At 47.8% G+C, this 18,033-nt stretch overlaps 1 protein-coding gene across 1 annotated transcript; it reads right to left on the minus strand.

The window, feature by feature from the left end:
- Positions 1-3,994: 3,994 nt before the first annotated feature.
- LOC139386294 (bone morphogenetic protein 2-like) lies at positions 3,995-14,991 on the minus strand. Its single transcript, XM_071131793.1, has 3 exons — positions 14,356-14,991; positions 7,579-7,931; positions 3,995-6,841 (listed from the first exon to the last, which is right to left on the minus strand). Exons 2-3 carry the CDS (start codon positions 7,922-7,924, stop codon positions 5,757-5,759), a joined length of 1,431 nt encoding a protein of 476 aa, XP_070987894.1. The 5' UTR covers positions 7,925-7,931; positions 14,356-14,991; the 3' UTR covers positions 3,995-5,756.
- Between the last annotated feature and the right edge of the window lie 3,042 nt (positions 14,992-18,033).

Raw genomic sequence — 18,033 nt, forward strand, 5'->3', positions numbered from 1 at the left:
ATGACAAAGCATCGCAATGCTTATAGTAGAGCGGAAGTGTAAAGCGCGACACCTGAAGGGAGGGGGAGTGTGAGCAGAAGCTACGTTAGAAAAACAAATGTGTGCTGAAAATAACATATGCTCAGAAATAGGTTTCCCAATGTGCGGGAGGGGGCGGGCGTGGGCAAAAACTCTGTATCCGTAACCACGGCCTATTTAAAAACGTATACATTCTGTTCTCAGCTTGAACAAAATCCTCTATCTTGCTAAGTGAGTTCAGGTGTATTGGTCATGCCCACTAATTGGTCAAACCTGCTCTTTAAGAGTGCTTGTTTCCTTTGAAATGTGGTCTGTTTGAATAGACTAAAATGAACAGCTTTGTATACGTAAAAAAAAACAAAAAACATGTTATTCTAGCTCCATCCTGATGGTGCAGTGGACTAATTACATGGATAGAGAACAGAAGGTTTGAATCTCAATGTCACTGTGCCACAATAAAAAATAAATGTGTTTGCATGATTATTGCCTAAGCAAATTAATATTTCCATGTGTCCTATCTCTGCTTGGAGTTTAAAACAGTTAACCTAAACTAGCAGTGTTATTAAAAGTCTTACTGAAACATGTTCTCATAACGTTATTTAATTACCTTCAAATCACCTATCATTTCTGTTCTCAGAACGTTAATAAAACCTCCCAGGAAAACTTTTGAGGAAACAGAGTAAAATGCTCTCAGAACCTCACAGCAACCTGACATTTTCACGTCCGTTCTCAGAACATTTAAAAAACGTTCAGTTTTACCGTGTAGGAAACTTATGGCTTCGTTCCCAGAACCAATGGGAAACCAAAAACGTACGTTCCCACAACTTCCAAGGAACCAAATGTGCTAACTGGGGAGGCTTTTACCACAGCTGCTATGGAGGTTTTATCTTATGACAATATGTATCATATATTGTACACGTGGGGGGATCCATGATTGAAAACCGTGTCTGTTATAGTACATGGAAACCTTTGAAGCTGAGACATATATTGCACGTTTGTGACCACACTGAACTGCTGTTGTGAGTTTTATTGAAATCACAATGACCTCAAAGACCTGGAACACATACATCATTTTGGAGCATGTACTGCTCTTACCTACATCCCTGATGTTATCCCACTACAGAGTTTTAAACTAGTCTGAAGCATATTTTGGGCTATTTGAAATATAACTCAAGCCCAGTGTCACATTCTGACCTTTATTCCTTTGTTTTGTCTTTATTTAGTATGGTCAGGGTGTGAGTTGGGGTGGGCAGTCTATGTTAGTTTTTCTATATTTTCTATTTCTGTGTTTGGCCTGATATGGTTCTCAATCAGAGGCAGCTGTCTAGCGTTGTCCCTGATTGAGAACCATATTTAGGTAGCCTGTTTTCCTTTGTGTTTTGTGGGTGGTTATTTTCAGTCTTTGTGTCTGCACCAGATATAACTGTTTCAGTTGTCATGTTGTTGTTTTGTATTTTTTTGAAGTGTTCAATTGTTTATTAAAAAGATGAACACTAACCACGCTGCGCTTTGGTCCTCTTCTTCTTCCACCGGCGACAACCCTTACACCCAGAGCTTTTTGCTTGATAAGGTCACCATATCCTGTAGCCAGACTAGTCAGTCCACTGGTTCTGACGCTGAACCATGCTTTGGGCCTTGTGGTCCTAAACGTGGCAAGTCTAGGGCCGGGATTCAATCCAATTGTGGATTTGGATAATGAGCCATTTAAAGGTTATTTCAGATTGAGCTGACATATGCAACGTTTACCGTGCATGTGCTTTCCGCGAACGTGGGAACACTGCCTTTAAAATGTGCATTGCCGACAAAATGCGCTCGGATTGATTCCCAGCCTAGGTTGGCACGTTGCAATTTCCAACATGGTAATTTGTGTGTGTGTGTGTGTGTGTGTGTGTGTGAGCAAGTGTGTGTGGTTGGGCGGATATGGACAGTGGGTGGGCTGTACAGGTGAACTGGCGGTGGTGGGAGTTATTCCCGTATTACAGGGTGAATGGGGAGAAGCCAGTCAGTTAGTAGGGCATACCAGGGATGGGGCCTGCTCTGTTCTGGGCTTACCTTGGCCCTGCCTGTGTGGCTGGTTGGATTGGCATGTTGACGGAGACGGAGTTCATTTCCATGAACTCCACACTCCAACATGGAGGCACCTCTGGGCCTATCCCTAGTCCCTGGATCACATGAGCATTCTGCTAATACTCTAACACTACTGAATATTCCAATTAAAATTCCATCTGCACGTAGCACAGACTTTGAGTTCCATAACCGAGGTTATAATCACAACCGTACTATCTGAACAGGCATTTGTGGCTGGAACTGCACTGGGCCTCTTGAACGTGGCTCGGTTCCTGTAAAGCTGTTCTCGCAAACTTTTCACTGAATGTGGCTATCTTCTGTATGTCAGAAAGAGGGCTATGTAATGTGAGAAATGTGTACTCCCCTGTCTATCTGGGGTCCATCGCAGATACATCCAGGCACCTGGTTGGAGGTGCGGCCCCGGGGCCCTGTCTCTGTGGGCCGGGTGGGTTTGGAAGCCCCCAGTAGCGTGTGATTTAGGGCTGAGGGAAGGTGTTCCACGGAGTTGACTGGGTCAAGGCCATTGCTACCCAGGCTCACAGAGCCTACACACCTGACAAAATAAACTGGCCATATCCTGTCTCCACTGCCCAGACCTGCTCCACCCACCTGATACCCTGAACCACAGTCATAATCCAGCACCTGGGAGAGAGGAAGGTTTGGGGTGAGGGAGGGGTTATGGGGGGTGAGAGAAAATGGAAGGGTTGAGGGATGGGTTAGGTAGAGGCAGGGGGCAAGGGAGGGAGTGAGTAGTCTTGGCTAGGGGTGAGACGGGTGATAGGGGAATGGGCTGAGAGGGGGGAGAGGGGAGGGTGGGATGAGGAATGGGTCAGGGGGTGAAGGATGGGTTGGGTGGTGAGAGAAGATGTGTGAGGGATGGGTTGGGGGGAAGAGTGGCTTAGAGGGGAGAGGGGAGTTAGGGCAAAAGGAGGGGTTAGGGAGGATACAGACCCTCTGTGGAGCAAAGGTTATCCTCCTGCCAGTGCATGGCTGACTCATGCTGTGTGTATTTTATGAGATAGTTTTCACTACTTACCTAAACACACATCTACACACACAAACACATTAATGCTCTCTCGCACGCATGCAGACAGACAGATGCACGCACGCGCACACACAGGAGCCCCGTTGGCAGTGTGCTGCTGTTGACAGCTGGTGAGAGGCAATATGTAAGAAGAATCTGGACAGCTCCAGCTGCAGCCAGTGAGCTCTGGACCACGTCCAGCCTCTGACAGGAGGGGAGGAGGGTCGCCCCTCCCCGGGATGGAGCAAAGCGGCTGTGGGTTTCACACTGTTCACCTCCCAATACTTCACAAGCAGTGAGCCGATCCATCTGGAGGAGGGGAGGGTAGTTCCTTTCAACACACAGGAATGTGGGATCGAGAAAGCTGTTGAGTTGGTTTGACCCCCACATTCACGACGTGAGGAATGACCCGTTGCCGAGCACACTGACTGCTGCGAGCTCAGAGGCGCAGTAGCTCTCTGTGTAACATCTGGCGATCAGAAACACATGTGGGCTGCATCACAGGCCGGGTGTGAATTGACAAGGTGGTGCAGTGGTTTTGCCAGTAAGGGATGTGGATCTGCCCCATGAATAGCCTTCTCCTCATGCCCTTCTATCACAGGGATGTGTGTCTCATTGGGACTATATAGGTACTCGAGGCCTACAGCCAAATCTGGTTTGTTCTGGGTACATCAAGGGACCACTGGCTTCCTTCCTTGGCTCAAATGTCTATCTAGAGGCAATTTGTGATTGAAAGGGATTCTGACCAATGAAAGGATTTCACAGTCCCCCTCTGCTCTCCCCTTGTCTTTGTGCATAGACTCAGAGCAATAGGTCCTCAGAACACTAGCAGAGGAGGAACAAGGAAATGTGGTTGATTTTCAAAACCCAATCATGTGACAGAGGTGCTGCTCGGTCTGTTTATTACAGGTTTCATCACGTTTTCAGACAATGTCAAACATTTTACAGACTGTTGTTTAAATGCTTCCATTTAAATAGAGGGAAAAGCAAAATGCTGGAAAGATACTCAAAATGTTCAACTCATAACAGGAGAACACCTGCAAAGCCCTCGTCCAAAAGGCACTGGAAATCAACTGCTTTAACATTAGCCGTTCTTTAAAAAAAAACATGCACACCTCCAGCAAAGACATCTGTGTTCGACGATGACATTGTGTTCTTGTTACACGATTCAGTAGAATACAATACACAGAGCCTTGATACGTGGCATGTCTTGAGCTTATGACTGCATCATTACAACACTGTGTTTTTGTATGTATAGTGCACCAAAAGCCACCATAACTTGCTGTACCAAAGCTACTATAAGGGCCGCAGGTTTTAGGTGTATTACTGTACTGTACATGTGGCTTTGTAGAGAGCAGATATCTTAAATATTTTCAAGGTTAAATACACCATATGTGGTTGCTATTTAAATACCTAATGTGACTCGTTAAGTTAGATTTACCATTTAATGGAATTACTTTGATGACAACGGTTTTCTGAATTTTCTTCATCTCTGCAAAGGAAATGTACAACAAAAAGTTATCTTTAAATAATAATGATAGTAGTACATTCAAACAATAGCATAATAATTCCTCTGTATTATTGTTGTGGTTTAAAAAATATATATCTCATGACGGGAAGATTCATGTCTGTCTGTCTGCGAAAAATCCATATCTATTCAGTCTGCGAGGAGTGTCCGTCAACATCTCTCTTGATGAGAGGTCAGTAGCTGTCCGTTGGCCCAGACAAGTTAGCCGAGTTAGTTTGAGGATGGTGTCAACTGATGCAAAGGCTATATGTATCATCCTCCTCATATGGGCCACATGACAGCTGTCTCTGTACTATAAGCCACTATTGATGTCCAACCGTACAGATAGTATACTCTGGCACTGATATCTTCATCTCTTGCCAGTCCCCTTCCACTCCACTGATTGAGTGCGTCTCCTTTACAGATTGATGCTGGAAGGAGGTGAGCGACACACTAAGCACGGATAGACACAGACACAGACACGTTACAGACACGTAGAGGGCTGGCGAGGGAGCACTGAACAAGCACAGGGCTGTCAGCGAGTGGAGTGCTATTGAAGGAGAGGAGGTGGGGCTAATGGGAGGATTCTCTTCTCCTCTACTCCTGGCTGTCGTTCTCCCCTCTTCTCCTGTCAGCAGCATCCTCTTCCCCTACCGGGATGTGGAAGACTGCTTCGTTATTTCTCTCCCTCTCCATCGTTCCCTCTGTCTTCTCTTCATACTCTCACTGTGTGGTACTTCTGAAGCACTGCACTGTGTCCTAAGGGGGCTCCTCTGTCTCTGTTTTTCCTCTCTCTCTCTCTCTCTCTCTCTTTCCATCTCTCTCCCTCTCTCTTTCTTCTCCGCTCTTTCTACTCCTCTTTATTTCCACTACCGACAGCTGTGGCCCTCCGACACCATGCACTTCTTAGAAAGCACTTGTTCCTGCTGGATTGGGTTCTACATTCCCGTCTCTTCTCTTCCTGCCTCATCCATCTCTCCGGCCCCCCGCTAGTCCTAGTATTTGCATCCCTCCGCCACAAGATCCAGGTCCTCTTGTTTCACGTGGTCCTGCTGGGCTGGGTTCTGTCCTTGCCCTCTGTCTTTACGCCATCAATCTCTCCTTCCATCTCTCTCCTCCCTCCCTCTCTTTTGTTTCCCGTCACCGGCATCCACAGCCCTCCACCACCATGTCCTGGTAGTTTTTGAGCACCACGCGGTCCTGTGGGTCCAGGTAGAGCATGGCGATGGGGCTGAGGGCGGTGGGCACGCAGCAGGCCCGCGGCACGGCTCCGTTCACCGAGTTCACCAGCGTCTGCACCATGGCGTGGCTGGATGAGTTCATGTGGTCGGCGAGCGGGAAGCGACACTCCCCCAGGCAGAAGAAGGCGTCGTAGCCGCTAGGCGCCACGATCCACTTGTTCCAGCCCACGTCTTTGAAGTCCACGTAGAGTGGGTGGCGGCGGCAGCGGGTGCGGGACAGACGCTTCAGCTTTGCTGCGCGGCCACCATTACGCTTCACTCTTCCACCCTCGTCCCAGCTACTGCCCCAGCCAGGGCTGGCACTCCGGTCATTGTCCCTCTCCCTGTCCTTGTTTCTGTCCCTTCCCCGGTTGCTGCTGCTACTCCTGCCCCTTTCTCTGGCCCCCTTCCTCCCCCTCATCCTCTGGGCAGTGCCAGAGGTTCTCCGGACATGGGCGGCTAGTGCCTCCCCACGCCCGTCATGGCTGTAAGTAACCAGCAGGGGTCTCTCTCGTGCCCAGCTGTGTTCGTCCTGTCCCAGAGATCTGCGCACCCTCAGGTGTCCCACTCTTCGTCCTTCCTCCCCAGTGGAAGGTGGTAGAGCATCATGGTCAGGGGGGGTGAGGAGGGTGGTGTTACCCAGAGGGGTCACCTCCAGGAGGAAGGAAAGGCTCCCAGTCTGAGCGTGGGCCCCCAGAAAGAGTTCGGTGCTGAGGCTGAATGCCTCCCAGGAGACAGCTGGCTTGGTGTTGGGGGCCCGTGTGAGGACCCGTGACTCCAGCAGAGTGGGCTCAGACTCAGAGTCCCCAGGGCTTCCAGAGAGGAACAGGCTGACCCTGTGGGCCCCAGGGCCCGGGCTGGCCCCACCACCCCGGAAGAAACGAAGCTCTGCAGACACCACACGCTCATCCTGGGGGATGGACGACACGTTGAAGGAGATGGGGACCCTGTTGTTGCTCGCGGTGGTCTGCCTCTTTTCAAGGGGGAGTGAGGGACTGGTAGACTCTGAGAGAGGGAGGGAGGGAGGGAGGGAGGGAGGGAGGGAGGGAGGGAGGGAGGGAGGGAGGGAGGGAGGGAGGGAGGGAGGGAGGGGAGGGAGGGAGGGAGGGAGGGGTTAAGATAGTTCAGAGAAGAAGGTTCAATTTGTAAAACAAAACTGATGTTCTCTGCGGTTCCATGGAGGTCTCTCTTGTAGGATTTCCTATATCAAACATTGTAATCTCACAATGTCGAATACAAGGTAAATTGACCTGTCAACCCTTAACTTTAAATGTCAGACACATTCAGTGCCATAAACAGCTAGATAAGCTTTTCATTGCACACACTAGCATCAGAATAGGACCTCCACTTGTTGCTGGTTAGCTTGTGACTGTTATGGAAACATCCACGTTATCAAATGGAAAATAGAGGGTCTGACTTTGGAGCCTACTGACTGCCAAGGTGGAGTCATAACAGAAACAGACTGGGTATCACAGCCCTGTCGCCATCAATGCCATCTAACCCGGACTGAAACTACAAATGGGATGTGTAGAACAGTGTCCATTAAAAAACGTGTTGTGGAACTGATCCCAATCAGTGGCAGGACAAGGTAGAACAGCGTTGCAAACTATCCACACAGAGCCTCAGATTAGGAGTGCTGATCCAGGATCTATCCATATGATCTTATTCATTATGATCTTAAAGGCTAAACTAATCTCAGACGCTTTGGGGATATTGGGCCCAGACCACATGTGTAATGTTACCTGTGTGGTGGAAGCTGCGCACTGTGTTGGCGTCCTGGACATGCTGGCTGGGGTAGCTGAAGTGTGGATCCTGGACTAGGTGGTACTGCTGGGAGTGGAAGCGATAGAGGTCCACTATGTACTGTGGGACGGGGGCACCTGGCCGGGGGTTGGGATGGGACTGCAGGCCCAGGCGGCTCAGCAGCAGGTTCTGGATGGTCTGGGCCAGGCTAGGGTCCAGGGGGGTTGGTGATGACGATAACAACGACGACACACTACCATCTGGCTCGGTGGCTCCGCCCTGGCGACCAGACGAGGCTTGAGGTAGCAGCAGGACCATCAGGACCAAGAGGTTAGCAGGGAACATGGTGGATCTGCATGAGGGAGAGAGGGGGAGGAGTGGGGGAGGAGAGGAGTGAAGTTAGGGTTTATTTCAGGGAGAAGAGGAAACGGAACGCTTAAGTCGTTCACTTCTTGACACTTCCAGTGGTGCTCTTTAAAGTCCCACGTTGTTCATTGAAATTCCTATACCATATGTTTAACGTCTTTCAGTAAATTGGAGTGTGGGGGTTTGAAATACCACTACTCATAGCTTAAATCCTCCGAGAGAACGTTTTATGACATTCGGGATATGTCATTAGTACCACACTCTTGTGAATGAATTGACGCATCTTGGTGACAAATGTACCTTTTTTGTTGTTGTCAAAAGACAAGCCGGGACACCTGAGAAGAGGCTGAAATACAGGACGCAAAGACAGCTCTGTCTGTGCGGAGCTCATCAACTGTGAAACTATTATGTAAGATCCACTAGCCTGCTGGGACCAAAGTTGATCATGTTGCAGGTTTGCTCGTGGGTTGGACCCAGTCGATACAATGTTGCAAGTTCGCTAGCAAAAGTTCAAGACAGAGCGAGGCAGAGAGACAGGGAGAGAGAGAGAGAGAGAGAGAGAGAGAGAGAGAGAGAGAGGCCTAAAAAATAAACCCCAATCGACTTTCACTGGCCTTAAAACCGTGACAGGGAGGTGGGGGTGTTCGTTTCATTTGGCGTCATCTTTTATTTTCATATTTACCACTGTAGCAGTACAAACGTGCTATTAAAACAAATAGGAGAATGGTTCAATTAGAGAAACCCCCCTCCCCCAAAGCACCCCTCACGTAATTCACACACTGCTTGTCGGGCTATCATGCAGTAAGTCTGGGGCGATACCAAGAAATGTACTGCTGAAGTCCATGTGAAGTTGTTTGCTGGATACACATGGCTGTAAAAACAGCACCACTTTGTTTTCCTTATTGTTCATGTATTGCTATGTGTTGCCAAGGCCCCATCTCCTAGGAAACTCAAGCACAGGGGGATAACAGTGATTAAGCAGAGAATATATTCCGTGTTTGCGTGTGTGTGTACATGCGTAGGAGAACCTTAATAGTAGTCCTGATAAACACCACCAATGAGCTAAAGATATATGACTGTACCATCACTCAGTCATATATCTTTATGTACATATTCTTTATCCCCATACACTTGTGTCTATAAGGTAGTAGTTTTGGAATTGTTAGCTAGATTACTTGTTGGTTATTACTGCATTGTCGGAACTAGAAGCACAAGCATTTCGCCACACTCGCATTAACATCTGCTAACCATGTGTATGTGACAAATACAATTTGATTTGATTTGATTTATTTAAAGCCAGTTGACTTTACTGGAGAATAATAACTAGTGGAGCTACTGTACTTTATATCTCTATTGCTCTAATTTACTTCCCACAGCTTACAGGAGCTTCAACCAAATAATGAGACCATAGTTGCTAACTGGCCTGTCTGCTGCACGGGGAAAAAGGCCCAGTGCTGGAGGTCATAGCGTTAACGCCCCATCCAGCCGGGTTACCACCCCAATGAGTGACTAATTACAAACTACAGGCCTTAATGGCCTTGTGCCCTCTGGAGTCAGGATCTAGAGGTCAGAGTACGGTGTCTGACCTGTCTATTGTTCAAAGTAGGATGAAGTTGGCACTTAACTAGCGAGTCAGTTTGCCGTTAGGATTGGGGGAGGGTAAGCTGACCCTAGATTTGGTTCAAAGCATTCAAAGTTTGGAGGTTCACGTAGAGACTGAGACCTGGGCTGGGCCATGACTTCTCTCCTCTCAACCGGTCTGCTTTACCATCATCCTACAACGAAAGAAATGACAGATGTCGTCATTATTCTAAGAAGAAAAGATACGGCTCAATGAATGTAAACGAGGTAGAGCTCAACGTCCTAGTTTTCCCTGCAGACTCGAGCCGAAGTGTTTTCTAATTCTGCACTTCTGCACTCTCCCTATCTCATCTCGGTACTGAGCTGAGAATCGATTAAGTCCGACACAGCTAGATAACAGAGGCGTTTATGGCACAACGAACACATAACGACACCCTAATGACAGCCGATCATGCTATAGTGTCAGAGTAGGGTTTACAAGAAGTTCACAGGCTGTGTGTGGGTTTGTGTGTGTGTACGTGTGTGTATGCGTGTGTGTGTGAGTGAATGTGTGTGTGAGTGTGAGTGTGTGTGTGTGTGTGTGTGTGTGTGTGTGTGTGTGTGTGTGTGTGTGTGTGCGTGCAAGCATGTGAGTGTGTGTGTGTGTGAGCGAGAGCAAGAACAGACACAGTAATACCCTGGGAAAATAAGCTGTGAGTGTGGGACTCTGCTCACTAGCCATTAACTCAGGCAGCCCCACCCAAAGTAATGTCCTTCCGCCCGATGCCTCTCCACTTGAGGCAACGCTACAGGACAATTAGAGTACGATTAGAGATTAGAGAGCCACAACTGTACAGCCTTTCCCGTGGCGTCCCAAGGCTCGTAAACTAGATTGAGGACCCCCCCCCCCCCATAATGAAGGTTCAAAGGTTACTTGCAGAAGGGGGAGTGGGTGGGTGGGGGTGGTGGTTGTGGGGGGGAGTCAGAGGACACCCTGCCATACATCCATCTAGAGTACGTCCACCCATCTCCCTGTGTTTCTCCAGCTAATCTAAACTGGGAGAGAAGCCACTAAACTCCATTTGGCCTCATTATCTGCCATCCTCTCCGTCAAGCCGCCCCCCCTCTCCATTCATCCTGGATGGTGACATCCCTGCATTAGCTTTCCCTCCCTCGACCCCCCCCCCCCCCCCCCCCCTCTCTCTCTCTCTCTCCGCTGAAATGGGACTAATCAAGTCTTCCGGGGGAGGTGAGGGGTGAGGTGGGGAGAGGGGGTGCTCTCAGACATATTAGATGATGTCTGACCCGGAGCAGACGGTAGAGTGACCCCATGCGCACGAAGACGAGAGATTTGTGTGTGTAATCAGGCAGGGCGGTCTGCTCGCTGGCCCTCTGAACCCACAGATCAAAACAGACCAACATAAGTGTCTCTCTTTCCCTCTCTCTACATCTCTTCACGCTCTGTCTTTTAGTCTCTCGTTTTCTTAGTCCCTCTTTATCGCCTTCATTTGTCGCTGCATCAATCCCCCCCTTTCTGTTTATCTGTCCCTCCCCCGCATTCTCTCTTAGTTCCTCTCCATTTCTTTCCCCTCTATTCTCTGTATATCTCCTCTGGCGGGGAGAGGAAAGACATATGGACCAGGACAAGGGGTGATAGAGAGACAAGAGTTAAAGAGAGAGAAGTGAAGATAGACAGAGATGTACAGAGATATACAGATATGTACAAAGATATACAGATATATACTCTGTATATACGCTCCCCTTCTCTCTCTTTGACTCAGTCTCTCTATCACCACTTGTCCTTTTCCATATCTCTTTCCACTGCCCCCCCCCCCCCCCTGTGTTCCCTGTCTCTCCATTCTTCTTTATCTGCATGTCTCTCTCTTTCCCAACCTCTGTTTTTCTTTTTGTCCCTCTCTTCATTTCTCTCTCCCCTCTCTCCCTTATGTTGGTCTTTTTCCTTAGCCCTCTAAATGAATGATGTTTTTGCGGAAGAGTGCTGCCGAGTGTTGCCGGGGCGAGAGGGCCCAGTGTCACCGCAGCCGGCTGATTTATCCGCGGCCGCTGTCTTCGTGTTACGCCTGGTCCCGCCACTTTCGTTTCCTGTTGTTCTTCCCGTGTTTCTTTTCCCCAGATTCCTTCTCTCCCTCTCCCTCCCTCTCCCTCTCTCTTGCTCTCTAACAAACACACACACACACACACACACACACACACACACACACACACACACACACACACACACACACACACACACACACACACACACACACACACACACACACACAAACTGGCTGCCCCATGTCATAATGACTGTATGTCGTGGAAATCTTCAACTCACCCACACCAACTTGGGCAAGCTCACGTTACACACATCGCAAGAACGTTGTTTGTTTTTTCTTTCTAACTTGCTCAACCAGCACCTGTGTGGACCATTCTCATAATCACCTGAAACCGACACACCTACACCTAATGCATCTGGAATGTTCCTCACCCCTCTCTATACATCGCTAACACACGACGGAGCTCTCTGATGACCTCGGCATTCACTGCTTTATGATTTAATGTATGAGGCTGAAGCTAGGAGGACAAAACATTTTTTTTTATCTCGAAGCGTGACAGATGAAATCATTAGAATAATATTCCTGGTTGCCTGCTGGGTGGTTTTTATTAGAGTGTATTATAATTTATCCCAGCTGGGGCGATTAAGAGGCTAATGACGCGGGCGGCCCCAGACATTCAGCCCGCCGCTCGCCTTCCTCAACAAACCGTTACGTTATTTACTACTGCCCCGGCCCCTGCCACGGTATGTACTGCACGGCTCCACGCGTACGCTCCACGCAGACTGAGTGCAAACACGTACATGCCAAGAGGAACAGATATGTTTTATGTGTGTGAATGTGTATGCGTGTGATGGACAAAAGCCAATCGATTTGAATGTTTTTTAAGGCATAGCGCTGCGCATGCATCATGCACACGTACAATCACAACAAAAATATGCTTACACACACACACACACACACACACACACACACACACACACAAACACACACACACAGAGGAGAATGCAGACAGGGTTAAGATGACAGCAGACGATGAGGCTCCCTAAGGAGAGGTGGAGTAGACCAGACATTTTCCGGCTACTGGGGAACCAACCAACTCTCTCACAACATCGCCAGAAACTGCTACTGCGAGGCACCCAACCGCAAGGCCCTTCAAAGGGTGGTGCCTACGGCCCAGTACATCACTTGGGCCGAGCTCTCTGCCATCCAGCACCTCTTTACCAGGCGGTACCAGAGGAAGGCCCCAAAAAATTGTCAAAGACTCCAGCCACCCAAGCCATAGGCTGTTCTCTCTGCTACCGCACGGCATGTGGTACCAGTCTGGAACCAACAGGACCCTGAACAACTTCTCCCCCCCGAGCCATGAGACTGCTAAAGAAGACTGCTAAAGAAGACTGCTAAAGAAGACTGCTAAATAGCTAATCAAATGGCTACCCGGACAACCTGTAATGGCCTTTTTTGCACTAACTCTCGTGCACTGACTGTTGGCACACTGGACCCACACACTCACACATACTTACACTCACACCCCAACACACACACACACACTACATGCGCCCACACACACATGCGTACTGACACTCTCACACACACACATTTTCACACTCACCACATACACTGCTGCTACTGTCTATTATCTATCCTGTCGCCTAGTCACTTTACCCCTACTGTACCATACTGTATGTACATAGTAACCTCAATTACCTTGTAGCCCTGCACATCGACTCGGTTCCGGTACATGTTTATAGCGTGCTATTTTGACTCGTTATTGTTCTCCGTTATTCACTGTGTTTCATTCCTCTTGTCACTATTTATATTCTAATGTTTTTATATAAATGTATCTTTAACTCTGCCTTGTGAGAAAAGGGCCCCGTCAGTAAGCATTTCACCATTGGCCTACACCTGTTGTTTGCGAAGCGTGTGACAAATAACATTTGATTTGATTTGGGACATGAGCTACCTGGTCCTTTGGAAAGACATTAAACAGACACACAATGTACAGTATAGTAGTCACTACTGCCAGGGCTTTCATTCCCAGGTACATTCTCACAAGAGTCTAAGTAGCACATAAGGTGCAGAGCATCAACAAGTCAACTTTGTCTCCATTCTATTTCAACCTGAACCTGTCACCGGAAAGGCGTTCGGCTCTTGTACGTCTTCATCTAATTTCAGCTCGGACATTCACAACTGCACGCCTCCGTTTTCACACTTTTCCCCCCTCGCCGTGATCCACACGTTTCCTTCCGAGCTACGTTCAGACGATCTGAGAGTCAGGGAGCTAAGTGACCGGCAGCAGGAGGCTACGTTTTGGTGAACAGGGGGCTCGCTGAGGGCCGAACATTGCAGAAGCATTTGGTGGAAACAGTGACATGTCCGACACGTGACATCAGAGAGTTCAAAGACTTCACGCGTCTGGTCGACACAGGACCCGAGGTGGAAAAGACAGAAACAACACTGAAAAGCTGGATTCTCCGTTAACACAGAGGAATAAGTCATGCCTTTACGCTCCTACAGAGGAGTCACGTTATGTCTTCTGAAAACATAACAGTCACATTGTTCTCGGACCTTCGGCTTCCAGGCGTTTGATTTAGAGCAACACAGTATGCCAGCCTCTGCGGGCGTGTGAGCATGCGTTTGTTCTCCCTAGAGTGGCTAATGGTTTGAGCAGTGAAGTTCCTGTGGCCAGGCAGAGTTGGCTTGGCAGACATGGACAGTATATGTGTGTGTTTGCGTGTGTGTGAGAGAGTGTGTGTTTATGGGTGTGTGTGTGTGTGAGTGTGCAGTACTCACGTCCAGGCGTGGTAAGAGGTGTGCAGAGTCCATGGTTTATCCTTGAGCTCCAGTGTTACGAACCCTCGCCTCTCGCTCCCACTCGGTCGGACAGAATGGACAAAGTAGACTCTTTCCCTCTCTTTCTTTCCCTCTATCTCTGCTTCTCTCTCTCTCTCAGGTTAGCCTGTGTCTGTGTGTCCTCTGTGAGTGGGCTGTGAATGAGGACGGTGTACTCTCCATGGTTCTCCCCCTGTACTGCTGGGCTCTCCCCCCTCACTCACCCTCTCATCCTGTTGTCAGTTTCAGATAAGCGGCCTCTTAAAACATATCCACCGGCTTTCCCCTGCCTGCCTGACCTCTTCAAACAGGCAACTCCCTCTCTCTGTCGCCGACACTTCCACCTCTGCTCAGACACAGAGAGACAAATATACACGCAATTTATCTACTGTATGGACCTGCACAAGACAAATTAGTCTGGAGACTATTCTGTAACCGGCAAAAATTCCCTCTGGTCCCCAGCTTCCGAAATGTGTCTCTTTTCCTTCCTCTCTTTCGTTGTCTCTCATTCTCTTTTTGTCTCTCCTCCCCTTTTTCCCCTTTCCTCTCTCTCTCTCTCTCTCTCTCTCTCTCTCTCTCTTGTGCTATACAGAGAGTCCAGCTGGTAAACTCAGTGTAACTCTAATTGACTTTCCTGGTCATTTGGATCCTCCCTGATGGTGATGTCACTAAGTCAGACCACCCCCACTACCATCAAACACACACACACACACACACACACACACACACACACACACACACACACACACACACACACACACACACACACACACACTCAGTTAGAGATAAGGTCAGGGTGGACTGGCTAATTATTTTCCTTCATTACTTTTGCAAACCCACCCACTGATTTTCATGGACACCGTTTTCATTATCAGCTAACATGCTGAGATGATCACAGACAATACAATCTCCATGATCAATTCATGAGTATGTTACTGAATAAGACCAAACATATTCTCTTACCAGACCAAGGTATGAATGGATGACTCATAGGGGAGGATAAAGTCACTACAATTTGGGGGCTGTGATTGGATGGATCGAGCCAGAAAAAGGTACATTGTAATTCCCCACCGCCTTGTTCAAGCAAGGGGCAATCGTCCTTCCAGCGGCGGCCACCAAATTGGTATTCATCGGGCAGGGCTACGAGGAAACGTCTCTTTAGGATGTATCGTCTCACATATTAGATTTCATCTGGAGATTCACCCCCAAACACACACTCAACCCAACTCCCATCAATTCACCCAGTCTGATGAATTACCCTGGGCCAGAGGGACAACACACACACCATCCCATCTGTGAGCTCAGACAATTCACAGGACCGTTATCTAATGTTATCTGCATCATCTGAACAATTACACTGTAATTATTTGTACTTCACAGCAGTATTTGCTTTGATCATGACAGTATTTTTCATTGGACATCTGGATTGGTGAGGACATTATTATCCAATAAGAGGCCACTAGGAAGCAACATGTGCTGTGACCATAACATGAACCAGTCCAGTCTCTCAGTGAGTAGCCTACTGCATGTACCTTTCAGTGAGTAGCCTACTGTACGTGTCACGTTCACTGTCTTCAAACTCCCTGTCGTAAATGAGCCAAGGCGCAGCGTGCATGTAATTCCACATCTTTAATAAAGTGAAACCTTCACAAAAAATAGGTAAACAGAAACCGAACGTGGCGCAACCGTGGCGCACACAAACACACACAGAAAATAAATAATTACCCACAAACACAGGTGGGAAAAAGGCTACCTAAGTATGATTCCCAATCAGAGACGATAGACAGCTGCCTCTGATTGGGAACCATACCTGGCCAAAAACAAAGAAATAGAAAACATAGAATGCCCACCCAAATCACACCCTGACCTAACCAAATAGAGAAATAAAAAGGCTCTCTAAGGTCAGGGCGTGAGAGTATGTACCTTTCAGTGAGTAGGCTACTGTATGTACCTTTCAGTGAGTAGGCTACTGTATGTGTAAAGCGAGTACGAGTACCGCTCCCCCCTGATTCAGCTCTTACCAAGGCTCAAACCCAGGACCTCTGCCTTGCAAACACACGTGACCACCCTCCTGAAGTGTCTTACCCAATTGCGCCACCGAAAATACTCCAGGCTGAGGAGTGAGTTTCATAGACTCCCATCTGCTGCATATGGAACTTTCAGTTAGAGTAGGCTACTGTAAGGACCCTTCATCACGAGAGCAGTGGTATAACTCCACTTCTGCCCCCAGGTTTCCCGTCCTCTGGAAAAGACGTCCGCTGTCCCACGTTCCCCCCTCCACATTCCGACGGGGGTGGAGGAGCTTTTAAAGTAATACCTCACCGCTCTCTTAACAAGCCGACCGGAGTCTTCCCCCCCACCACCCACCGATCCATTTCCTGTCCACTGCACTGACTGGAGTCACATTTGGAGAAGAGGGGACAGAGACTAGGGCCCTTGAACCCTATGTACACTTCACTTCAAATTGTTACCTATATCATCATCATGGCGTACCTTAGTTTTCAGCACACACACTTTATGTACAAATATTGTACGGTATGAACATTGTTGCCCCTTTGTGTGTGTCTGACATAGGAAAAGTCATCAAAGAAATGGACCTTACACACAAGGGCTTCATTCTGTTATGATTTGATGAATTGAACTTCAACACGGCTGACAACCACCCAGAGACATCGCATCCATGTCACTGCTCAATTAATCGCTGAATTAAAGACGTAATGGATTGTAGAGTCAGGTGGGACTGAAAATAGCATAGCCTAGGCGTGAAAGCAGGAAGTGAGGTGAGGAGAAGAGCAGTAAAACTGTATTGACGATGGCGTATCTTGGGTCTTAAGTGATCCTTGGCCTCAGCAATAACACAAACAGCTGAAGTAGAGCTGTTCAGCGTGAGTATAAATGCTTCTCAGGCGATAATGGGAGGATTTACGAGCCACTTTATATCTGTGACAAAGTTCCAAACTCCTTATCTGTTCCCAACTAAACATCTGTTTGTTCAGGTAACCTCATTAAACTGAGAACTGCACACACATGATGCATGACACACGTTCTTTTGATGTCACTCTGTAAGTATATGAGATGGCTGATGGTGTGCTCTAAAGCCTATTGTGCACTGGTATTTCTGTAGCGATATTGCCTGAAAAAAGTTCCATTGAAAATAGGCAACTTGTACGTTCAGATGTAGGATCTTAATTTGATCACTCTTTTGTTGCTGAGAATTGTGTAGAGTATTCGAGGTTTAAATGGCTTCTAAAGTATGTCATTTTCTCTTTAAAATGTCAGACTTGATTTGCCCAAACAAAAAATGTCAACACTCTAAAGAAATGTCCATTAATTATAATACACATAATAATTCACATTTCCTGCTGCTGCAAGATAATTTTCCTGCTGTAGCAAACTTGACCAAATTAATATCCTACATCTGTATCTTGTGAAATTTACCTTAATACGGTATTCAAAAATACATTGAAGATCATATTAAAGTATTAATCTTTAATCGTTTGAAGGAAAGATAATTGGAAGTGCACACAGTTGCTATTAAAATGTTGAGAACAAATGATCCTGGGTTTGGCCTCTGAAGGAATGACACTGCGAGTGGAGTGGATGATTTGTGAGTGTTGCGTGCTGGGAAGGACAATTTGA

The sequence above is a fragment of the Oncorhynchus clarkii genome, chromosome 27, assembly GCF_045791955.1.
Source record: "Oncorhynchus clarkii lewisi isolate Uvic-CL-2024 chromosome 27, UVic_Ocla_1.0, whole genome shotgun sequence".
In the NCBI taxonomy this organism is placed as follows: domain Eukaryota; kingdom Metazoa; phylum Chordata; class Actinopteri; order Salmoniformes; family Salmonidae; genus Oncorhynchus; species Oncorhynchus clarkii.

Excerpts from the sequence above, each read along its gene's own strand:
- LOC139386294 (XM_071131793.1), bottom strand. The coding sequence starts at position 7,924 with ATGTTCCCTGCTAACCTCTTGGTCCTGATGGTCCTGCTGCTACCTCAA. Across the intron at positions 6,842-7,578 it reads GCGCAGCTTCCACCACACAG|AGTCTACCAGTCCCTCACTC; the intron begins GTAACATTACAC and ends TCCCTCTCTCAG.